Raw genomic sequence first — 15,813 nt, 5'->3', positions numbered from 1 at the left:
AAGTCCATTTTTTAATCAACAAAAGAACCTCAAACTTCCTTATGTGCTTGTTTTATCCCTTAGAATTTGTTTTTGACCATGGTTTATAAATGGTCGTACTCAGATAATAATCTAAGTTTTTCTTCAATAAAGTTCAGCTAGAAACTACCTTTAATCTTTACCTAAAGATGTCTATAATAAGTTCATATTTAATCTACTTTATCTTATCTTATTTATGACCATATAAAATAAATAGAAGTTATTTTGACAAAAAGGCAATATGAACATTGAAAATTCTATTTCTTCATATCTTCTACTTGTGATGTAAAATATATATATATATATATATATATTGAATTTTTAATTAGGCTATTCTTAAATATTGATCTTTATTTATTCTTTTATCTACAAGTCGTGTTCAAATATAAAAAAGTGGATTAAAAATTATTCTTTAATAAGTATATTCTATAAAGAATCATTTATAAGCTAATAAAATATTTTTTCAAGTCATTTTTTCTATTCATAAGTGCAAGATATTAGAATTGAAATCTTATCTAATTCTACACCTTTTTTATTTTTATCCTATTAGTTATGTTTGTATATATGATTTATCGTCTTTTTATTATTTAAAAATTTGAAAATTAAAAATTTACAATATTTTATATTTATAATTATGCAAACTAATTTTACAATAACATATAATTAGAGGAATTTTCGGCATTGAATTAAAAAATAAAATTTTAATTTTTAATTGGATATATAAAAAATATCAAATCAAAGAGTAAAATTATTTGATATCAGTATTATTTTGCCTGGTTGCGTGTGGTGTGGAGTGGCCTAAACTTTCATTCATCCTGGTAACTTCGTCATCGGTCTCTGAACCGCGGGCGAAACGGGCCGGGCGGACGAGGCACGCCCGGGCCGCGCCTGAAAAACCCTCTAGGGTTTCGGGACAAGGCTTGCGGTGCTGCCCGATACTCAGTCTTTTACAAAGTTGTGTGCGATTCCGGCACTCATCCACCGCAGGCGTTGCGTTGAATCGAGTCTGCGTGTTACCGTAGGTTGCAAGTTTGTGACGGATTCAGGTGTGGTTAAGAATCAAGGGAGAAGCGCAGGTGTAGCAATGGCGGACGAGTTGGCAGCGGCGACCGAAGCTTTGAGATTGGATGATTCCAAGGGCGAGGAGCTGGAGGAGGGGGAGATTGTTGAGAACCCCGCAGATCGTCCCGCCGAGACGAAGAAGCACCCGCTGGAGCATTCGTGGACGTTTTGGTTTGACAATCCGAACGGGAAACAGAAGCAGGCCACATGGGGGAGCTCTCTGCGTTCCGTCTACACGTTTCACACTGTTGAGGAATTTTGGTGGTATGGATAGTCATCATGTTACCGTTTTTTTCGTTGAGGCTTCTGTTGACTCCTCTGCTCCTTATCCGTGCATCACCGTGCTGTTTTGTATGTATGTGTTGCTAAGAAGTCGGCTTTAGGTCACTTATTGCTATTGTAGTTATGATGATGGTAGCTCTACGCTATGATTTAGAAGCGTGTTTTAGGATGGTATTGATTCTACAAACTTTTGATGTAGGTTAGTTGATTTGTTCCGGAAGTACTGACATTGTACTGCTTGTCATTCGTTTGCAGCTTGTACAACAACATTTTGCAACCTAGCAAGCTGATTGCTGGGGCAGATTTTCACTGCTTCAAGAGCGGAATTGAGCCTAAATGGGAGGACCCTAAGTGTGCCCATGGTGGCAAATGGACTGCTCAGCCACCCAGGAGCGGCGGCAAGGCTGTGCTTGACACCTACTGGCTTCACACAGTATTGTCCACGTTCCTTATTAGTGTGTTTTGTTGATCATTAGCCGACTGGAATGCCCGTCCCTAATTGAAGGGTATTGGCATGATGTCAATATTCCGGCTTTGACTTTCTTTCTTCGTCATGGACCTCTTTCTCATCGTAACTTTTTGTATGTACTGAATGTAGCAGTGACGAGATTAGTACTATTGTTGCCTACGATAACCTGGTAATCATCACCTGTGGATGCAGTTGCTGGCTATGATTGGAGAGCAATTTGATGAAGGTGACGAAATTTGTGGAGCAGTTGTCAGCGTGAGACGAGCGCAGGACAAAATAGCTATCTGGACTAAGACTGCCTCTAATGAGGCTGCTCAGGTGAGTTGTCATGATCTGACTTGAAATACTCAAGTGATGTTCAACAGGATAATTGCGGGGGTTTTATGGGCATTCGCTTTGTTAAAGGCGCCTCTACAGGCATCAGTGTGCTATATGAACGAAGGAACGATCTTGCCCTTTAAGCATCAGCTAGTTTAAATGGATGAGAACCTTGCATTAGTGGTGCAAGTACATTCTTGTGCTATCACATGGTTTTCAGAGAGTGTTAGTGGCAGCCTACAGTTTTATCGTTTGGGATTGCAGGTCAGCATCGCGAAGCAATGGAAAGATGTTCTGGATTACAATGACAAGATTGGTTACCTAGTTCATGTAAGTTGCTCTAACAAAGTGTGTTAAGTTGTGTCGAAGTCAACCAGTAGGCCGTTCTCGTCTTTTTTCCCTTTTTTCCCCGTGTGCTCACTCCTATGCTTTGTATTTTCCATTGACTTGGTGATGGTGATGAAATATCAATTTTCGTTAAGCTCTAGACTCAATGAAATAACTTTGTTAAGATTCCTATTGATGTCTCAACACAACAAGAATACGGACATGGGATTTTCATTTAGTATACAGGATTTGGGTGTTAACCATTTTTTGCGATGCTACAGGAGGATGCCAAAAGACAAGACAAGAACGCTAAAAACAGGTATACTGTTTAGAAAATAGGGTCCATTGGATCATATAACTTGTTTTAAGGACTGCCATCTTATCCATGGTAGCGTCACCTCTCTGGTTAGTGACGTGCTCTCTAGCCATGTGGCTATCCTGTTTTTAGACAGTAGATAACGGCAGAGTTTCTTACAAGCTTTGGATGCTTTTGTTATTCTTGTCCCTGGAGAATGTATAATTATCTTCAGTAATTAAAAGCTGTAGAATAGAGGGAGACGCCATAACGTTGTTGGATGAATTTTTTTACGATTGGGGTCTCCTGTGCTGCTGATCTTTATCTTAAGTTTGAGTACTAGCTGTTAGCTTCATCTTACATCACTTCACCGTTCGACATCTACCCCGTGTGATGTTACGCTCTGCAATGTTTTTTCATACAGTACAATGTCATGATTTTATTTCCAACTATTTGAATACTAATAGAATTATGCCCCCAGTCATTTGCCTTTCTGCTCGTTCCTGAATTATTAGACATAGGCCACAATCGATGAGCTGAATACTTGAGCACCTGAATATACATTACACAATTCACTTGGAAGAAACCTTGAGTCATCCGTGCATTTAGTTTGGACACCAATGGTGATGTCCCACGTACGCCGATGCACACAAATGTACCCAGTGAAATTCTATCAGGAAGTAAGGGACATCGCTCTCTTCGTGTCGGTTTTATTAGATATTTCCCGAGCAACAGCCCAAGTTGATTCATTTTTCTTGACCTGTGTGCACTGCTCACCAGTTATCAAATAGATGAACTACTGTTGCGATGTCAGTGGCAAACTCTGCTTGAATGGAAGTAACCTCAGATCAACACTTTTCCAGCTAAACAGTGTCCCATCATGTAAACGGCATATCTGTTTTCAATGAACTGTACATCAACGTAATCACCTTAAACTATGAACCGTAGTTCACTTAGCGAATCCAGCCAATATTCGTTCTTCATAATGCAGCGTTAGATCGTCCACCTCCTTAGCACTCCTTTCACTTGAAAGCATTCATGTTGCAAGTTGTGCTGGAAGATATCCCATTCCCAATAAGATATTTATGGTAATTCCACAATGAAAAAATATGAACTTTCTTAGAAAATTATAGAAGATAATTTTTTTGATAATGCTAACTCACTACTACATTTGAGCTAGTACCTTAGAATAAAATCGGTCCTAAATAATCACTGATATAGTCATATATCGTAAAATAAAATAAAATGAAATGAAATGAAATAATGCAATTTATAGAACTTTAGAACATTAAAGTGAAAAAGCAGCTTGCACTTTAACAGTTCTGTATTGCTAAAATCAATACATTGTAATTTTTGCATTAAATAGGTCACATAAAGAAAGCTATGACCTTCTGATGTTTAGAAAGGCTTGTAAGTAAACAACGTGTTTACCAATTTCTTTATTGTTGGACAAAGTAAATACATACATGAATAAATAAATAATAGGAACAAGTAAGAAAGAAAGAAAATTTTACATATCAAAATTTAACATATATATATATATATTATTTATTTATTTATTTATTTATTTATTCTCCACTCTTACAGGATTTTCAAAAAAAATTACAACAGAAGCACAATATTAGGAATTTTAGAGGTACTAAGGCATGATGCAATTAGTAGAAGTAAGTCCTAATGAAAAAATTATCACCTAAATTAGAAACAGATTCTTCTTAAATCTCAACTAAGTTCATATAATCTCCAAGTAACATCCTATTAAAATTTAAAAGTGATTCTAGATAATTAAAATATCTTGTGTTTCTTTTTCTAAATGATTGCCGCTAAGAAACCATTGCCGAAACCACCACATGTACAAATTGTTGCTAATATTCATTGACAAAATTTTAGACCAACGATTAGCAGTTGTTGTGACACAGATATATATATACATATATGTTACAACACTACAATGATATAAACACTTCTTAAACAAATTGCATCACACTCTATTCACGCATTAAATTCTTATTTAAAATCCGTTTTAAAAATCCAACGTCGGAATTGGTTTTAAAAATGGTGACTATTATGATAATGCAGATGCAATCAACATGTGTTCGATAAAGTCTTTGGTATTTCATCATCCACTAGTGTTGTGGAAATCAATTCTACGTTTCCTTAAAAATCCACTCCTCCGAACTGAGCACAAGCCAGTCGGTGACATGGCGGTGAGAGACATTCAGGTGTGTGCAATTCCTGTTGCAATCAACGCGGTATCATCGAGACTCTTGAACATGAGCATCGTTGCAAACCAATTTTGAAGCTCTACAACGATTTGCAGAGTAATATGACAGCTGTTTTGCAGATCAGATGATCAGGTAAATAATCAACACATCAATCGTCCGATGAACCCAGTTTTGTGCACATCTTCTAATGATTCATTGCATGTCATTTTGTATTAGCTCTCATGTGGCAACCACGATCTCGGCGATGGATTTTAACTGACAAGAGCTCGCCAAATCTGTTTTTTGGGGGGAAGTCATGTTAAGTTTTGCAGTTGTTGAAACTTCTGGATGGAGGGAGTCTTTGTGTGCAAGGAATCGAATTCTGTGTCACACAAGACTTTTTGAGACTATGGAAGGATTGGAGTTGGCAGTGTGGCTTGTAGAGTTTCCAGCATCGACATCATCCAGAAATGCGTCTACGAGAGTTTTGTAATAAATTTGCACTTTGAAACTGTGTTTTATTCCTGCGCAGAAAGAGGTATGCCATGACGAGTTTGTGTGGTGGCGTGACGGTAGAATGCGAGTCAATCGCATTCTCAGAAAGCTTCTTCTTTGTGGTTGCGTTGGAATGGAGATCGCGTGACTTACGGAGTGGAGAGCGGAGAGGAACTATTGGAACGTTTGAATAGCTTTTGTCGCTGAACGTGTTCGCATTTGCATTTTGAGGTTGTCTAGAATAGCATGATTTTGTTGCAATTTTGGAAACAGGCGCATTACTGGCGTGGCGTGTGCATCAGAAGCTGCACAATTTCTAAAATCTTAGGGTTATTATAGTGTAGCAGATATTAGATCTCGTAGGATACGTCGTAGATTCCGAGTTCACCATCCCCTGAAATCCTTGAAATTAGAAGCGTGGTGGAAAGAGGTTTGTATTCGTTTATTAAGGGTGTTGCTTGATGCATCAAGAGTTTTTACATGAGCGGGCGGTTGTTTATTGTTGGCCAAGGATGTGGAATTTACGCTAATAACCACAGTTACGATCTTTTGGGTACCCAGAAAGGGCTACATTGCAAATGAGAGTGCCAGGAATGGTTTGATCGAGATTCGCTAGGATTGCCATTTTATAACATCGTTGGTGTGGTCTGACCTTGAAATACGTGGTAATCAAGCCCTAGAGTGCAGAAATAGCTCATCGCTTACGCTCGGTCTTTATTCTTTACAGTGCCTGCCGATGTTAGTCTCCAAATTCGGAACTGACATCAAACAGTTCATCACTCTTACGGGTGGCCTTGATTTTGTTCTGGGAAGGATAAGCGGATGGTAAAAACAACTGAAGGACACTACCTTGGAACTCAATTCAGAACTGGAAAAAATTTAGCCAGCCTTTAAGGTATAAGAGCTCCAGGAGCTATTTATCAAGCAGTGACAAAGAGATGCGGATGTCAGTACACGAAGGCCTTTCCTGGAAGGAGCAAATGAATCTGAACCTCCTTGTCTAAATTCTTGAAGGTGGGTGAAGCCATTGTCTACCCCGAACGTGACGTGGTACAAAAGTGTCCTGGCAGAACAGGAAACGAACTGAGATGCTTGACAGGAATGTAATTTTTCCATTACGAAATGATTGTGAATGTGCAACCAAGGGAACGGGCTAAATAATCTAAACAAGGGAAGAGGCAGGAAGACTCGAAGTAGAATCCAGGAAACTAAAGGACAAGAGTAGGACGCAGAATTGACGGGATTATTGTAAGGACTCGAGAGAAATTAGCTGCTAGCTCGAATCATGCTCGATATTTTATTCATGTGTTTTAAATATATATATAATCGAACATTAAGCAAATTGAAGGAGAACTTTCCACGATAGTGTCTGCAAGAAGTACCCACAAAGATCAGATTGCGCAGCCTGACATCGCGAAAACCAAAGCAGACTCTGAGCAGCAGACATTTAGCAGCAGACATTTAAGAGAATGGAGAATTTCGAGACGGCAGGGCAGGTATCAACCAGAGGCGGCGTAGAATTGGGGTGAAGTACGGAATCTTGCAGTAGGGCAAATCGACGGGACTGTAGAAGATTAAACATAAAAAACACAAGTAGCCGGAAAAGCTGCTTCAGATCAGGGTTCACCACAGTAGACACATGCCGTGAGCAGTAAAATGCCAACCTGGAAGCCACCCTCGACGACAATGACATAGTGCCGGTGGATCAAAGGAGAGACCCCTCAGGATCCGGGGACAAGACAGCAAAGGAGCAGCGACAATGGCGGGGCATGGGGAAGTGTTGAATGATCATCATCTCCATGCAAGTCAGTATCAAAGATTGTGAGGCTAGCAGCAGGAAGCTCAGATGTCACCTACGCTCCAATAATGAGATCGTGCGCCCTGCCAAGGTGGGGCTCGCGGTAGAATTAGGATTTACAGCAGCAGCCTTTCAGCTGTTGCCGTTCACAGACTTTAAACCAAGTTAAAAGCCCTCAAAATACAAGATCCACAACAACCCAGAGTGCCACATCCTCTGATCCAGACTCTACGTGAATCATTTGCAACTGCAGCATCACGGAACCATAACCCTACGTACTGGAAGAGTCAGCCACACCGTCACGAACGGTACTGTACCTGGAGCTTAATGAAGGATGAGTCTGGAAGTGGCAACCGAACGGCCTGTCACGCTGCAGCAGTTAGCCGATATTTTAACAGACTGCAACAACAACAGCACCCACCTTCTCCATGAGCCTGCCCCAATTGGACTCCATCGCTGCTGATGTAGCAACGGCAGCATCTTGTCAGCCACCGAGGTGAGAAAACCATCACTTTTAACCTTACGAAAAACTAGGCCCTAATGTGCGTCTACAATGCTGCTTTTGTGTTCACTGCCCGTTAGGGTTTGGTCTTGCTGGGTGCAAGTTTGTGTCTTGGGTTTATTAAATAATGTCGTAACCTGAGAACCAACTGGAGAGAGATTACACAACATTCTTGCTGTTTCATGAAGAAATGGTCACTGGATTCTGTTCGAAGCACTGGTGATGACGCTTGCTTGACAGTCACTCTGATGTTGCTGCCCTGGTTCTAATAATGGATGAATGCTTGATTTGGATTGCTAAATGCGAGGTCTGTGTTTGTGGGTTAAGGGACGATGTCATTAATATCAACATTAAAATTGAAAATGGTCTGCAACTATCTTAAACCACCGCAAAATGACAGGTTGGTATCAAAAAGTTGGCAGTTCAAATAGTGGTTGTGAGTTTTTTAAATGTTACCCAACAGTTACTAGCACAAAGATAACGACTCTTTGATATTTTACGAAGCATATGAAAAATATGTAATTAAACAACAACAAATAGAAAGAAAAATGGTTGTTGGTTAGAGAGTCGCATATCAGTAGTAAAATCTATGTAGTTTGTATTGGTGTTAGACCATAGATCTTGACTGTATTTGGCAGTGGAGCCGCTTTTTGCCTAACAATGATTAGTTTTGTTACTTTTTAATATTACATAATAAATTTATTGTAATATTTAAAATCTATTAAAAGTATTTTATATTTAAGTATGTGTGAGATGAGAAAACGAGATTGGCAACTTTTTCACATGCTTAGTTTGATAAATAAAATAAAATAAAATAAGCATTCAATTTCAATTAATTCGTAATGATTTTTTTACCTGTTCAGTACATCATATAATAATATTTTACTTCGTAAACAGATACAAGAAAATTATAATTTTTGTAATGTGTTCATGATTACTTTACAAATAACCACATCTGTTTATCCACTGCTGTTTTGGTTGTGTGCATATTAAGAGTTAGGTTATAAAATTACAATTACAATAAAACTTATTAATGTTCATGTTTATGAGCACATGATTATATTTGTGCAATGTTAAAATAATCATCATCATCATCATCAACATTCTAAAAAACAAATATTAAGTACAAAAAAAAAAAAAAAAAAAAAAAAAAAACACAATCCTTTAATCAAATTTGTATCAGATAGTTGATTTTGAAGTTACATAAAGTTTTATTTTAATTCTTTTACTATTATTGTTTTTATTCAGAAGAACACAGTCGGTGAAAATCACATTTGTCGTTTTACACATATTTGCATCTAATAAAGGTTCCTGTAGTTATTCTGTCGATGATTTAATTCATCTAATAAGCAACATATTCTATAAAATCGTCGTTAAAAACAAGAAGAAAATATTGGATCAGCTTCACATTCAATTACACTCCTTGTTAGAACATTAACAGATAGTAAATATACACCTTTGATTAAAAATAAACAATTTATGAAAGGTGCTGTTTGATAAAACATAATGTCTCGTGCATGTAGCGATTCCAACTTGCAGAAACGAGTAATATATATATTTTCCATTCTTTATATTGATTTCTTATTTTTATTTTAAAATTACATTAAAGTTATGTGAAAAGTTCCATAGATATCGAAATAAAACTTATAACTTTTTATAACCTATAGGGACTTTTCATAGAAAGTATTATGAAATTCAGGTATTATTGTATAAATATGTAACAAAATGGGATATACATTTTACAGGAACTAGTCTTGCTCACAATTGAATATAATAAAGTATAGATTATAAATGCATACACACCATGCTTTGGTTTCATTTCTGTTGCAGTTTCCGAGGTCAAACAAGTTAAAGCCACTTTCTAGTCGTCAAGAAATCATTAAAAAAATAAGAAAAAAAACCAAGCCATGATGGATGTTTTTCTTTTTGCATGGATAGTATAAAAGCAAAGACCCCATTAACCTTCAATAACGAACATGGAAAAGACCCAGAAAAGTAATAATAAAACAGAAAAAAGGCAATGAGGAAAGGGCTAAAAAAGGAAAAGGAGAAAAGATCACCGCAGTAAAGTAAAATATCTCTGGTGAACATGCAAAACGGTGAAGAAAGTAACGGGCGCCACGAAAAAGCAACGGGCGGAGGGGGCAAGAGGAGGGGGTTGGGTTGGGGAGCACCACCCACAGCCATCCGATCGCGGGTGGGACTTCCGCCATCGTAAGGGTCAAGCTTCTCGAACTACAATGAAAGAGGCAGCGAAGCTTCGATAAGTTACAGACTTCTCTCTAGCACGCGCCAAAAAACCAATGGTCTCGATGATTTCCTCGACTTTGTGTTCCACACAAAGAGGAAATTAATTAATAGGCAAAAAAGAGAGGAAAGACTGTTGGAAGCTGCAGATTTGGGCTTGTCTCCGTGTTACCTATTTATAGACCCCTCCGTCCGTCGGCTGCCGTTCTCGCTCCCCCCCCCCCTAAAAGCTTAATTTCTGAAGACTCGTGTGTCATCGATGCAAAAAGATTACGTTGAGGTGGACCGCAACCACATGTCGCTTCTTTACTGCAGCTCTCTCTCTCTCTCTCTCTCTCTCTCTCTGTCTCCCCTTTGCTCGTGTTGATCGCTGGAGATCTTCCTTTTTACGGTGGCGATAGGATCTGTTAGAGCTGCGTTAGCTTTTGCTTGAATTCTCGGGTTTCAGAGCTGGGTTGGTTTAAATTCGTAGGATTCCGCTTTGGAGATTGATGTACGATATATCGTGTCTCTTATTCCGCACGAGGTGTGCCTGAAGCGCGAGTCAGGGCTGCAGTGTTTGTTTGATAGATAGTGGTGTTTGCAGCTCACGCAAACAAGCTTGAGGTTTTAGTTTTAGTTTTAGTTTTAGTTTTTTTTTTTTTTTTTTTTTGGTGTTGTTCCTCTAAATTCCCGTGTGGGCAGTGGAGTGACCCATCTTCGACGAGCCACGGTGTTCCGGTTTCAATTCAGGTTGACCGTTGCTGGAGGCTGAAGTGGTCTGGGCTACATTGAGCTAAGGTGCTTCGATCGTTTCCGCTTACGTATTACTTTGGAAGTAGGAGGATTGTAACCATTTGGGGTTGATTCAGCCATGAAAGAGGTTCGGAAGCTTCGCGTAGCCCTACATTCTGCCACAGAGCTGAAGAGCGCGAACAAGATGCATGTGTACGCTGTGCTGTGGATGGACCCCATCGTTAGAGTGCCAACTCCGACGACCAAGGCTCAGGGAAGGCACCCGGTTTTCGACACAACGGTCACCTTGTCGCTGGATGACAGGACATTAAGACTAGGTTATCTGAACATCGAGCTTCTTGGACAAGGATTAATAAGTACCAGACGGATCGGGTTTGTCAGGGTTGAGCTGAGTGGCATACTTGAGGAGGGGTCTGGCGGCAATGCTGTTCTGAAAGAATTTCGTGACTATCCGGTAAGCGTCACTACCTGCTTCCACTGTTAACTGGTGATCTATGTCTGTATCGAATGTTAGAACCGAGTAATGGCTCGCACGGTTTCTCATATTCTTTTCTTGGCGATTCTTGGCAGGTTACGAGACGCTCAGGTAGGCAACAAGGATTTCTCAGCTTCGACATGCACTTGCAGGAAACGTCTAGCTGTGAATCTGTGGACACTCCCAAATCTGATCCGAAGTCTCGAAGCTTGGCAGTTACTCCGCCCCCTAGACCCCGAGAGTTCACCCTCCAGCAGAGATTCGACCTTGAAGGCGAGCAGTCGGACGACATGGCTTCACCCTCGAGTAGCTCGGAAGCTGGTGATTTCCAAAAAGCGGTTTCATTGCGCAGAAGGATGTACGGCATGAGACCCAAGTCCTTTAGCGTCAACGGACTCTTGTCTTGTTACTAAAAACTTAGACATTGGAGTGGACAACTTTTAGAACTTGTACAGTACTTAATGGCTATCCTTGTATAATACAATTTTGGACTCTGCACATCTCCAATGTCTCAACCCATTCGTTGAGCAAATGACATGTGTTGTCCACATGTATGTCGTTCTTGTTTGGTGGGACCGCAGGTGCTGATCTGCTTGTCGCAGAAAGTGCAGTAATGGCTTTCAGTTGCAATTCTTTTCAATGTGTGCGTTCCTCTTGAAATGCAGAAAGAAACGGCCAATTGTAATCAATATTGTTGTAGCATTTTACTGTACACCTTGAAGTCAGCTCCTTCTGTTCCGTGTACAATTCTAGATTTTGTCACAATTGGTAAAGAGCGTTCGGAAAGGGATGTAAGGTGTTGTTACTTACGCAAGATAATGAATTATACTTGAATTAACCTGTCAAGTTATTACTAACGAATTAGCAATGCAAAAGAGGATATGTCGAATCGTGCACATTCTTTCTTTTGAAGCATTCACGAGGGAGAGATAATTATTTGGGCACTGATGTAGATAGCTGAACTATCTCTGCTACCTAGACCAAAAAACACATATTGACTATGAAAGGGACAGTTTTCTTTTGTTGGCCATTCTAACTTTTTATCCCCTGCTGTTCAAAAGGGCGATAGGCTTTTGGGTTCATACCGTCACCGTTGCATAACCAATGTGCTCGCTGGGCCTGTGCCAGTCCGTTGATGTAGATTATGGATGCTGCTTCTCTGTTCAGCATCCCACACTGCATTCTTAATTATTGCACTGTGTCTGAAAGTGACTCTTCATCAAGCAGCTTGCCCTCATCCAATACGAATTGAAGGATTTCGAGCAAAGACTATTCACCCATCTCGTTTCTACGTTCCAAATTATCCTCAAGTTCTGCTGATCTGCACAGTAATGCAATGAAATGACTACACGAGTTGACACAAAGTGGTGATTGTTGTACCGCTACGTCAGTTACAAGGAATACAAAGTAAATACATCACATTGCGGAGTTTCCAATGAACCTACAGGGGTGCCCAATGGAAGCCGTGGAGTTGCCCACGCTTCCTTCCAAAAGACTGTCCGTGGAGACTGCAGCTGCACCGTCGGACTCGGACACCATGTCCAACACAACAATTAGACCAAAGCTCAGGACTTCTAGAAGCCATAGCCACTGAGTACCTCCTTAGCACGCTTGTCCCATAATAGAAACCGAAGAATAGGGAGCTGCTTCCGAAACGAATCCACAAGGTAAAAAAAAGGATTTGGAGAGGAACAGATAGCTTGATGGCGACTCCAGTTGCAGCCACGACGAGCACAAGCAGTAGTCACGATTCGAAAAACTCCAGCTGCCACCTTCTACAAAGTCAATGCATGAGTGGCTTTCGAAAAATGGCGCCACAGCTGGAGAAGGGTGGCGTCTTCTTCCGTGGACCACACCGCATTGAAGTGCTGCTGCAAAGTCGTATGCGACGTGTGTTTAGCGACACCCAACGATAATGGAAAGCCGTCAATTTCGCTCGTGGTTCAGACACGAGTCCTGTCTCTAGACGTTTACTGGGGATTAAACGTCGTCGAAGCGAGGATGCGACGATCGTCGATGCATCGGTCAATCGTTCCTGCGCGGGTCAGTGATTTCCGTGTCTGCCTGGCGGCGTGATCGGTGAGGCTCGGCACGGTTCTGGATCCCATCGCTTCCGATACGGTGATGGGCACTGGGCGGTGATGGGTGCAGAGTACGCTTTAAAGACTAGACTTCAGAAATTTACGGATTTAGGGTTTGGCATTTTTTAAAGTTATGGTTTTAATCTCTGATTGCTACATTAGGGTTTGAGAGTTATGAACTTAAATTATCACTGGCTTTGCATTGAGTTTGAATTCTTCATTATTTTCATTTTTTTTTCATTTTTTTTTTCTCTTTTATAACCTGGAGAAAACAAATTCACATAAAAAAATATCATATCTTTATATGAATTTTAGAATAGCATTTTATCAAAATTATCCTTTTTGGTAAAGATATTATATTGACAGAAGATTGTATGGACAGTTTGTTCTACTTGTGTAATGAAATATTTGTGGATTTCTTCACATGTAACAGAAAATACTCAGCTAATTGGACTTAAAAAAAATAGAAAACCTCCTATTCTGCAAGATTGTTTCATATATATTAAACTTTACTTTTAGTATGAATTCTTTGATATATGAACATTGCAGAAACATATTCATAAATTAAGCTAAACACTATTTTACAAAACAATATGAATATCACATAGTAAAAGAATATTTATTTATGTAAGAACTGGATTTGAGAAAATAAAAGACTACAAATTTATAGAATTTGTACTGAAATTGGAAATGTGTTTATTACTTGATGGCATCCTATTTTAAAATTAAATGTTATAAAATAAAATAAAATATTAACAAGTCTATTTATACTATTATTTATTTATAAAATATAAATGTCTACTAAAACTAATTGTATTTTGTTACCCAATTTACTGAAAAGCATTTACTTTGATATTAACTAGTAGATGAGATTATTTGCCTCAAAGAAAAAACTTAAACATGTCTATAAATTCATATTATAATTCAAGAGTGTTTCTCAATTCAAATGCAAATAATGCAAAAAATATGAAGACAAAAGTTATCTTTTTGAAAAAAAGATATTAGAATTAGATTTAAAATTTTCAAATTTTCTGCATAGTTCTTTAAAAGCTATAATGAATATCTATATATCTATATATATATATATATATATATATATATATGATAGAATGAAGTAATGCTTTTTATTTAAAAGATGCTTTTTATGCCTATCTATAAAATGCATGTTAATCATCTGAATTTAAATTAAAATATAAATACATAAAAAAACACTCAACAAACATGTAAACCATAATATGTAACGTATAAACTTAAATGTATCAATTTTTTTTATAGATCATAAGAAAATGTATATATATGTATATATATATTGCAAATGCCATGAATTTTTTTGTTATTGCCACCACAATCTACCATCCACTACATGGCACTATAGTTTTTGCTACTGTTACCATAACTTGCTATTTATTTAATAATTTTCATTAGTTATTAATTAATTAATTAATATTATTCTATAGACTATGATTAATTTTATTTTAATATTTCTAATATATATATATATATATATATATATATATATATTCTAAAATTAAATAAAAAATAAATTTAATTTCAATAAATAAAATCTAAATATTTAATAAAAATAAGTTGTGGTTGCAATTGTAAAAATTGTAGTAACATTAGCAACAATATATATATATATATATATATATATATATACATACATATGTGTATATACACACACACTTGTATATATACATATATCTTTACAGTATCTTTATTTTATATTTATATTCTGTATTTATAAAATTAAAAAATCTATCAACATTTTGAAATGACACTGCTTTTAAAGAATAATATTTCACCTTTCTTTTTTGGTTTCTTTTCAGATTTTATTAATCAATTTTCACTATAACACACTTCAATGTTTTAGATTAGTTTTTCTTGTTTTTATTTAAAAACTATGTTAAAAAATATAAATCTAAATAATAATGTAAATATTTATTTATAGTTAAAATTTTCATATTAAATAAATTAAAATTTTGTAAACCAATTTTATTAAATAACAAAGAAAAATTTGGATTTTTTATATAATACAAACAAAATATTTTAAACATTGCACGACTACAAAATTATTGTAAGAAGTACAGAAGGAATAAAAGAAATTAATTATTCAATTGTAGAAAGAAGACAAACTTCAAAATATTGAATGTAAGTGGTTGGATAGATGGTGACTCCAAGATGGGGATAAGAATAGAATAAATGATGCCAATTATAAGATAGAAAACATGAATAGAAAGACTGTGACCATTTATTATAACTCTAAAGAATTTAAATGTAAGTTACAATGGTTTCATATCAAAATTAATTAATAAGAACCTTATTGTTTTAATTCAAGTCACAAATAAGTTGTTTGGAATTTTTCAATATAGATAGAAATTCAATATGATACTTATCATAGAAACTAAGATTTGTTTTTTGCTATTCTCTTTTGGTTGCTTTGTTCAAATGTAGCCATGAATGCTTCTAAAATTAAATTCAACTCATTCAATATTTATAAATCTTTTT

At 37.2% G+C, this 15,813-nt stretch overlaps 2 protein-coding genes and 2 long non-coding RNA genes across 4 annotated transcripts; 2 read left to right on the top strand and 2 right to left on the bottom strand.

The window, feature by feature from the left end:
* Positions 1-974: 974 nt before the first annotated feature.
* On the top strand, positions 975-3,064 carry LOC112289123 (eukaryotic translation initiation factor 4E-1). The gene is made up of 5 exons (XM_024534074.3): positions 975-1,344; positions 1,618-1,795; positions 2,024-2,149; positions 2,414-2,479; positions 2,758-3,064. The coding sequence occupies exons 1-5, from the start codon at positions 1,103-1,105 to the stop codon at positions 2,806-2,808; spliced, it is 663 nt and encodes a 220-aa protein (XP_024389842.1). The 5' UTR covers positions 975-1,102; the 3' UTR covers positions 2,809-3,064.
* Positions 3,065-6,743: 3,679 nt separating this feature from the next.
* LOC149988081 (uncharacterized) lies at positions 6,744-7,964 on the bottom strand. Its single transcript, XR_016505357.1, has 2 exons — positions 7,583-7,964; positions 6,744-7,348 (listed from the first exon to the last, which is right to left on the bottom strand). It is a non-coding gene; the product is annotated as an uncharacterized LOC149988081 (long non-coding RNA).
* Positions 7,965-10,281: 2,317 nt separating this feature from the next.
* Positions 10,282-11,756, top strand: LOC112289001 (uncharacterized). The gene is made up of 2 exons (XM_024533855.3): positions 10,282-11,203; positions 11,320-11,756. Exons 1-2 carry the CDS (start codon positions 10,868-10,870, stop codon positions 11,635-11,637), a joined length of 654 nt encoding a protein of 217 aa, XP_024389623.1. The 5' UTR covers positions 10,282-10,867; the 3' UTR covers positions 11,638-11,756.
* A 349-nt stretch (positions 11,757-12,105) lies between these two features.
* LOC149988080 (uncharacterized) lies at positions 12,106-13,205 on the bottom strand. Its single transcript, XR_016505356.1, has 2 exons — positions 12,670-13,205; positions 12,106-12,545 (listed from the first exon to the last, which is right to left on the bottom strand). It is a non-coding gene; the product is annotated as an uncharacterized LOC149988080 (long non-coding RNA).
* Positions 13,206-15,813: the final 2,608 nt, after the last annotated feature.

This window comes from Physcomitrium patens, chromosome 11 (genome assembly GCF_059467195.1).
Source record: "Physcomitrium patens ecotype Gransden chromosome 11, ASM5946719v1, whole genome shotgun sequence".
NCBI lineage: Eukaryota > Viridiplantae > Streptophyta > Bryopsida > Funariales > Funariaceae > Physcomitrium > Physcomitrium patens.
Note: the sequence above shows the minus strand (reverse complement) of the source record. Positions and strands in the feature narration are given on the sequence as shown.

What these genes read in the sequence shown, in the direction of transcription:
- LOC112289123 (XM_024534074.3), top strand. Translation starts at nt 1,103, where the DNA reads ATGGCGGACGAGTTGGCAGCGGCGACCGAAGCTTTGAGATTGGATGAT. An exon ending in ACTGTTGAGGAATTTTGGTG is followed by an intron (nt 1,345 to 1,617) that starts GTATGGATAGTC and finishes ATTCGTTTGCAG; the next exon opens with CTTGTACAACAACATTTTGC. An exon ending in CCTCTAATGAGGCTGCTCAG is followed by an intron (nt 2,150 to 2,413) that starts GTGAGTTGTCAT and finishes TTGGGATTGCAG; the next exon opens with GTCAGCATCGCGAAGCAATG.
- LOC112289001 (XM_024533855.3), top strand. Translation starts at nt 10,868, where the DNA reads ATGAAAGAGGTTCGGAAGCTTCGCGTAGCCCTACATTCTGCCACAGAG. An exon ending in AAGAATTTCGTGACTATCCG is followed by an intron (nt 11,204 to 11,319) that starts GTAAGCGTCACT and finishes GATTCTTGGCAG; the next exon opens with GTTACGAGACGCTCAGGTAG.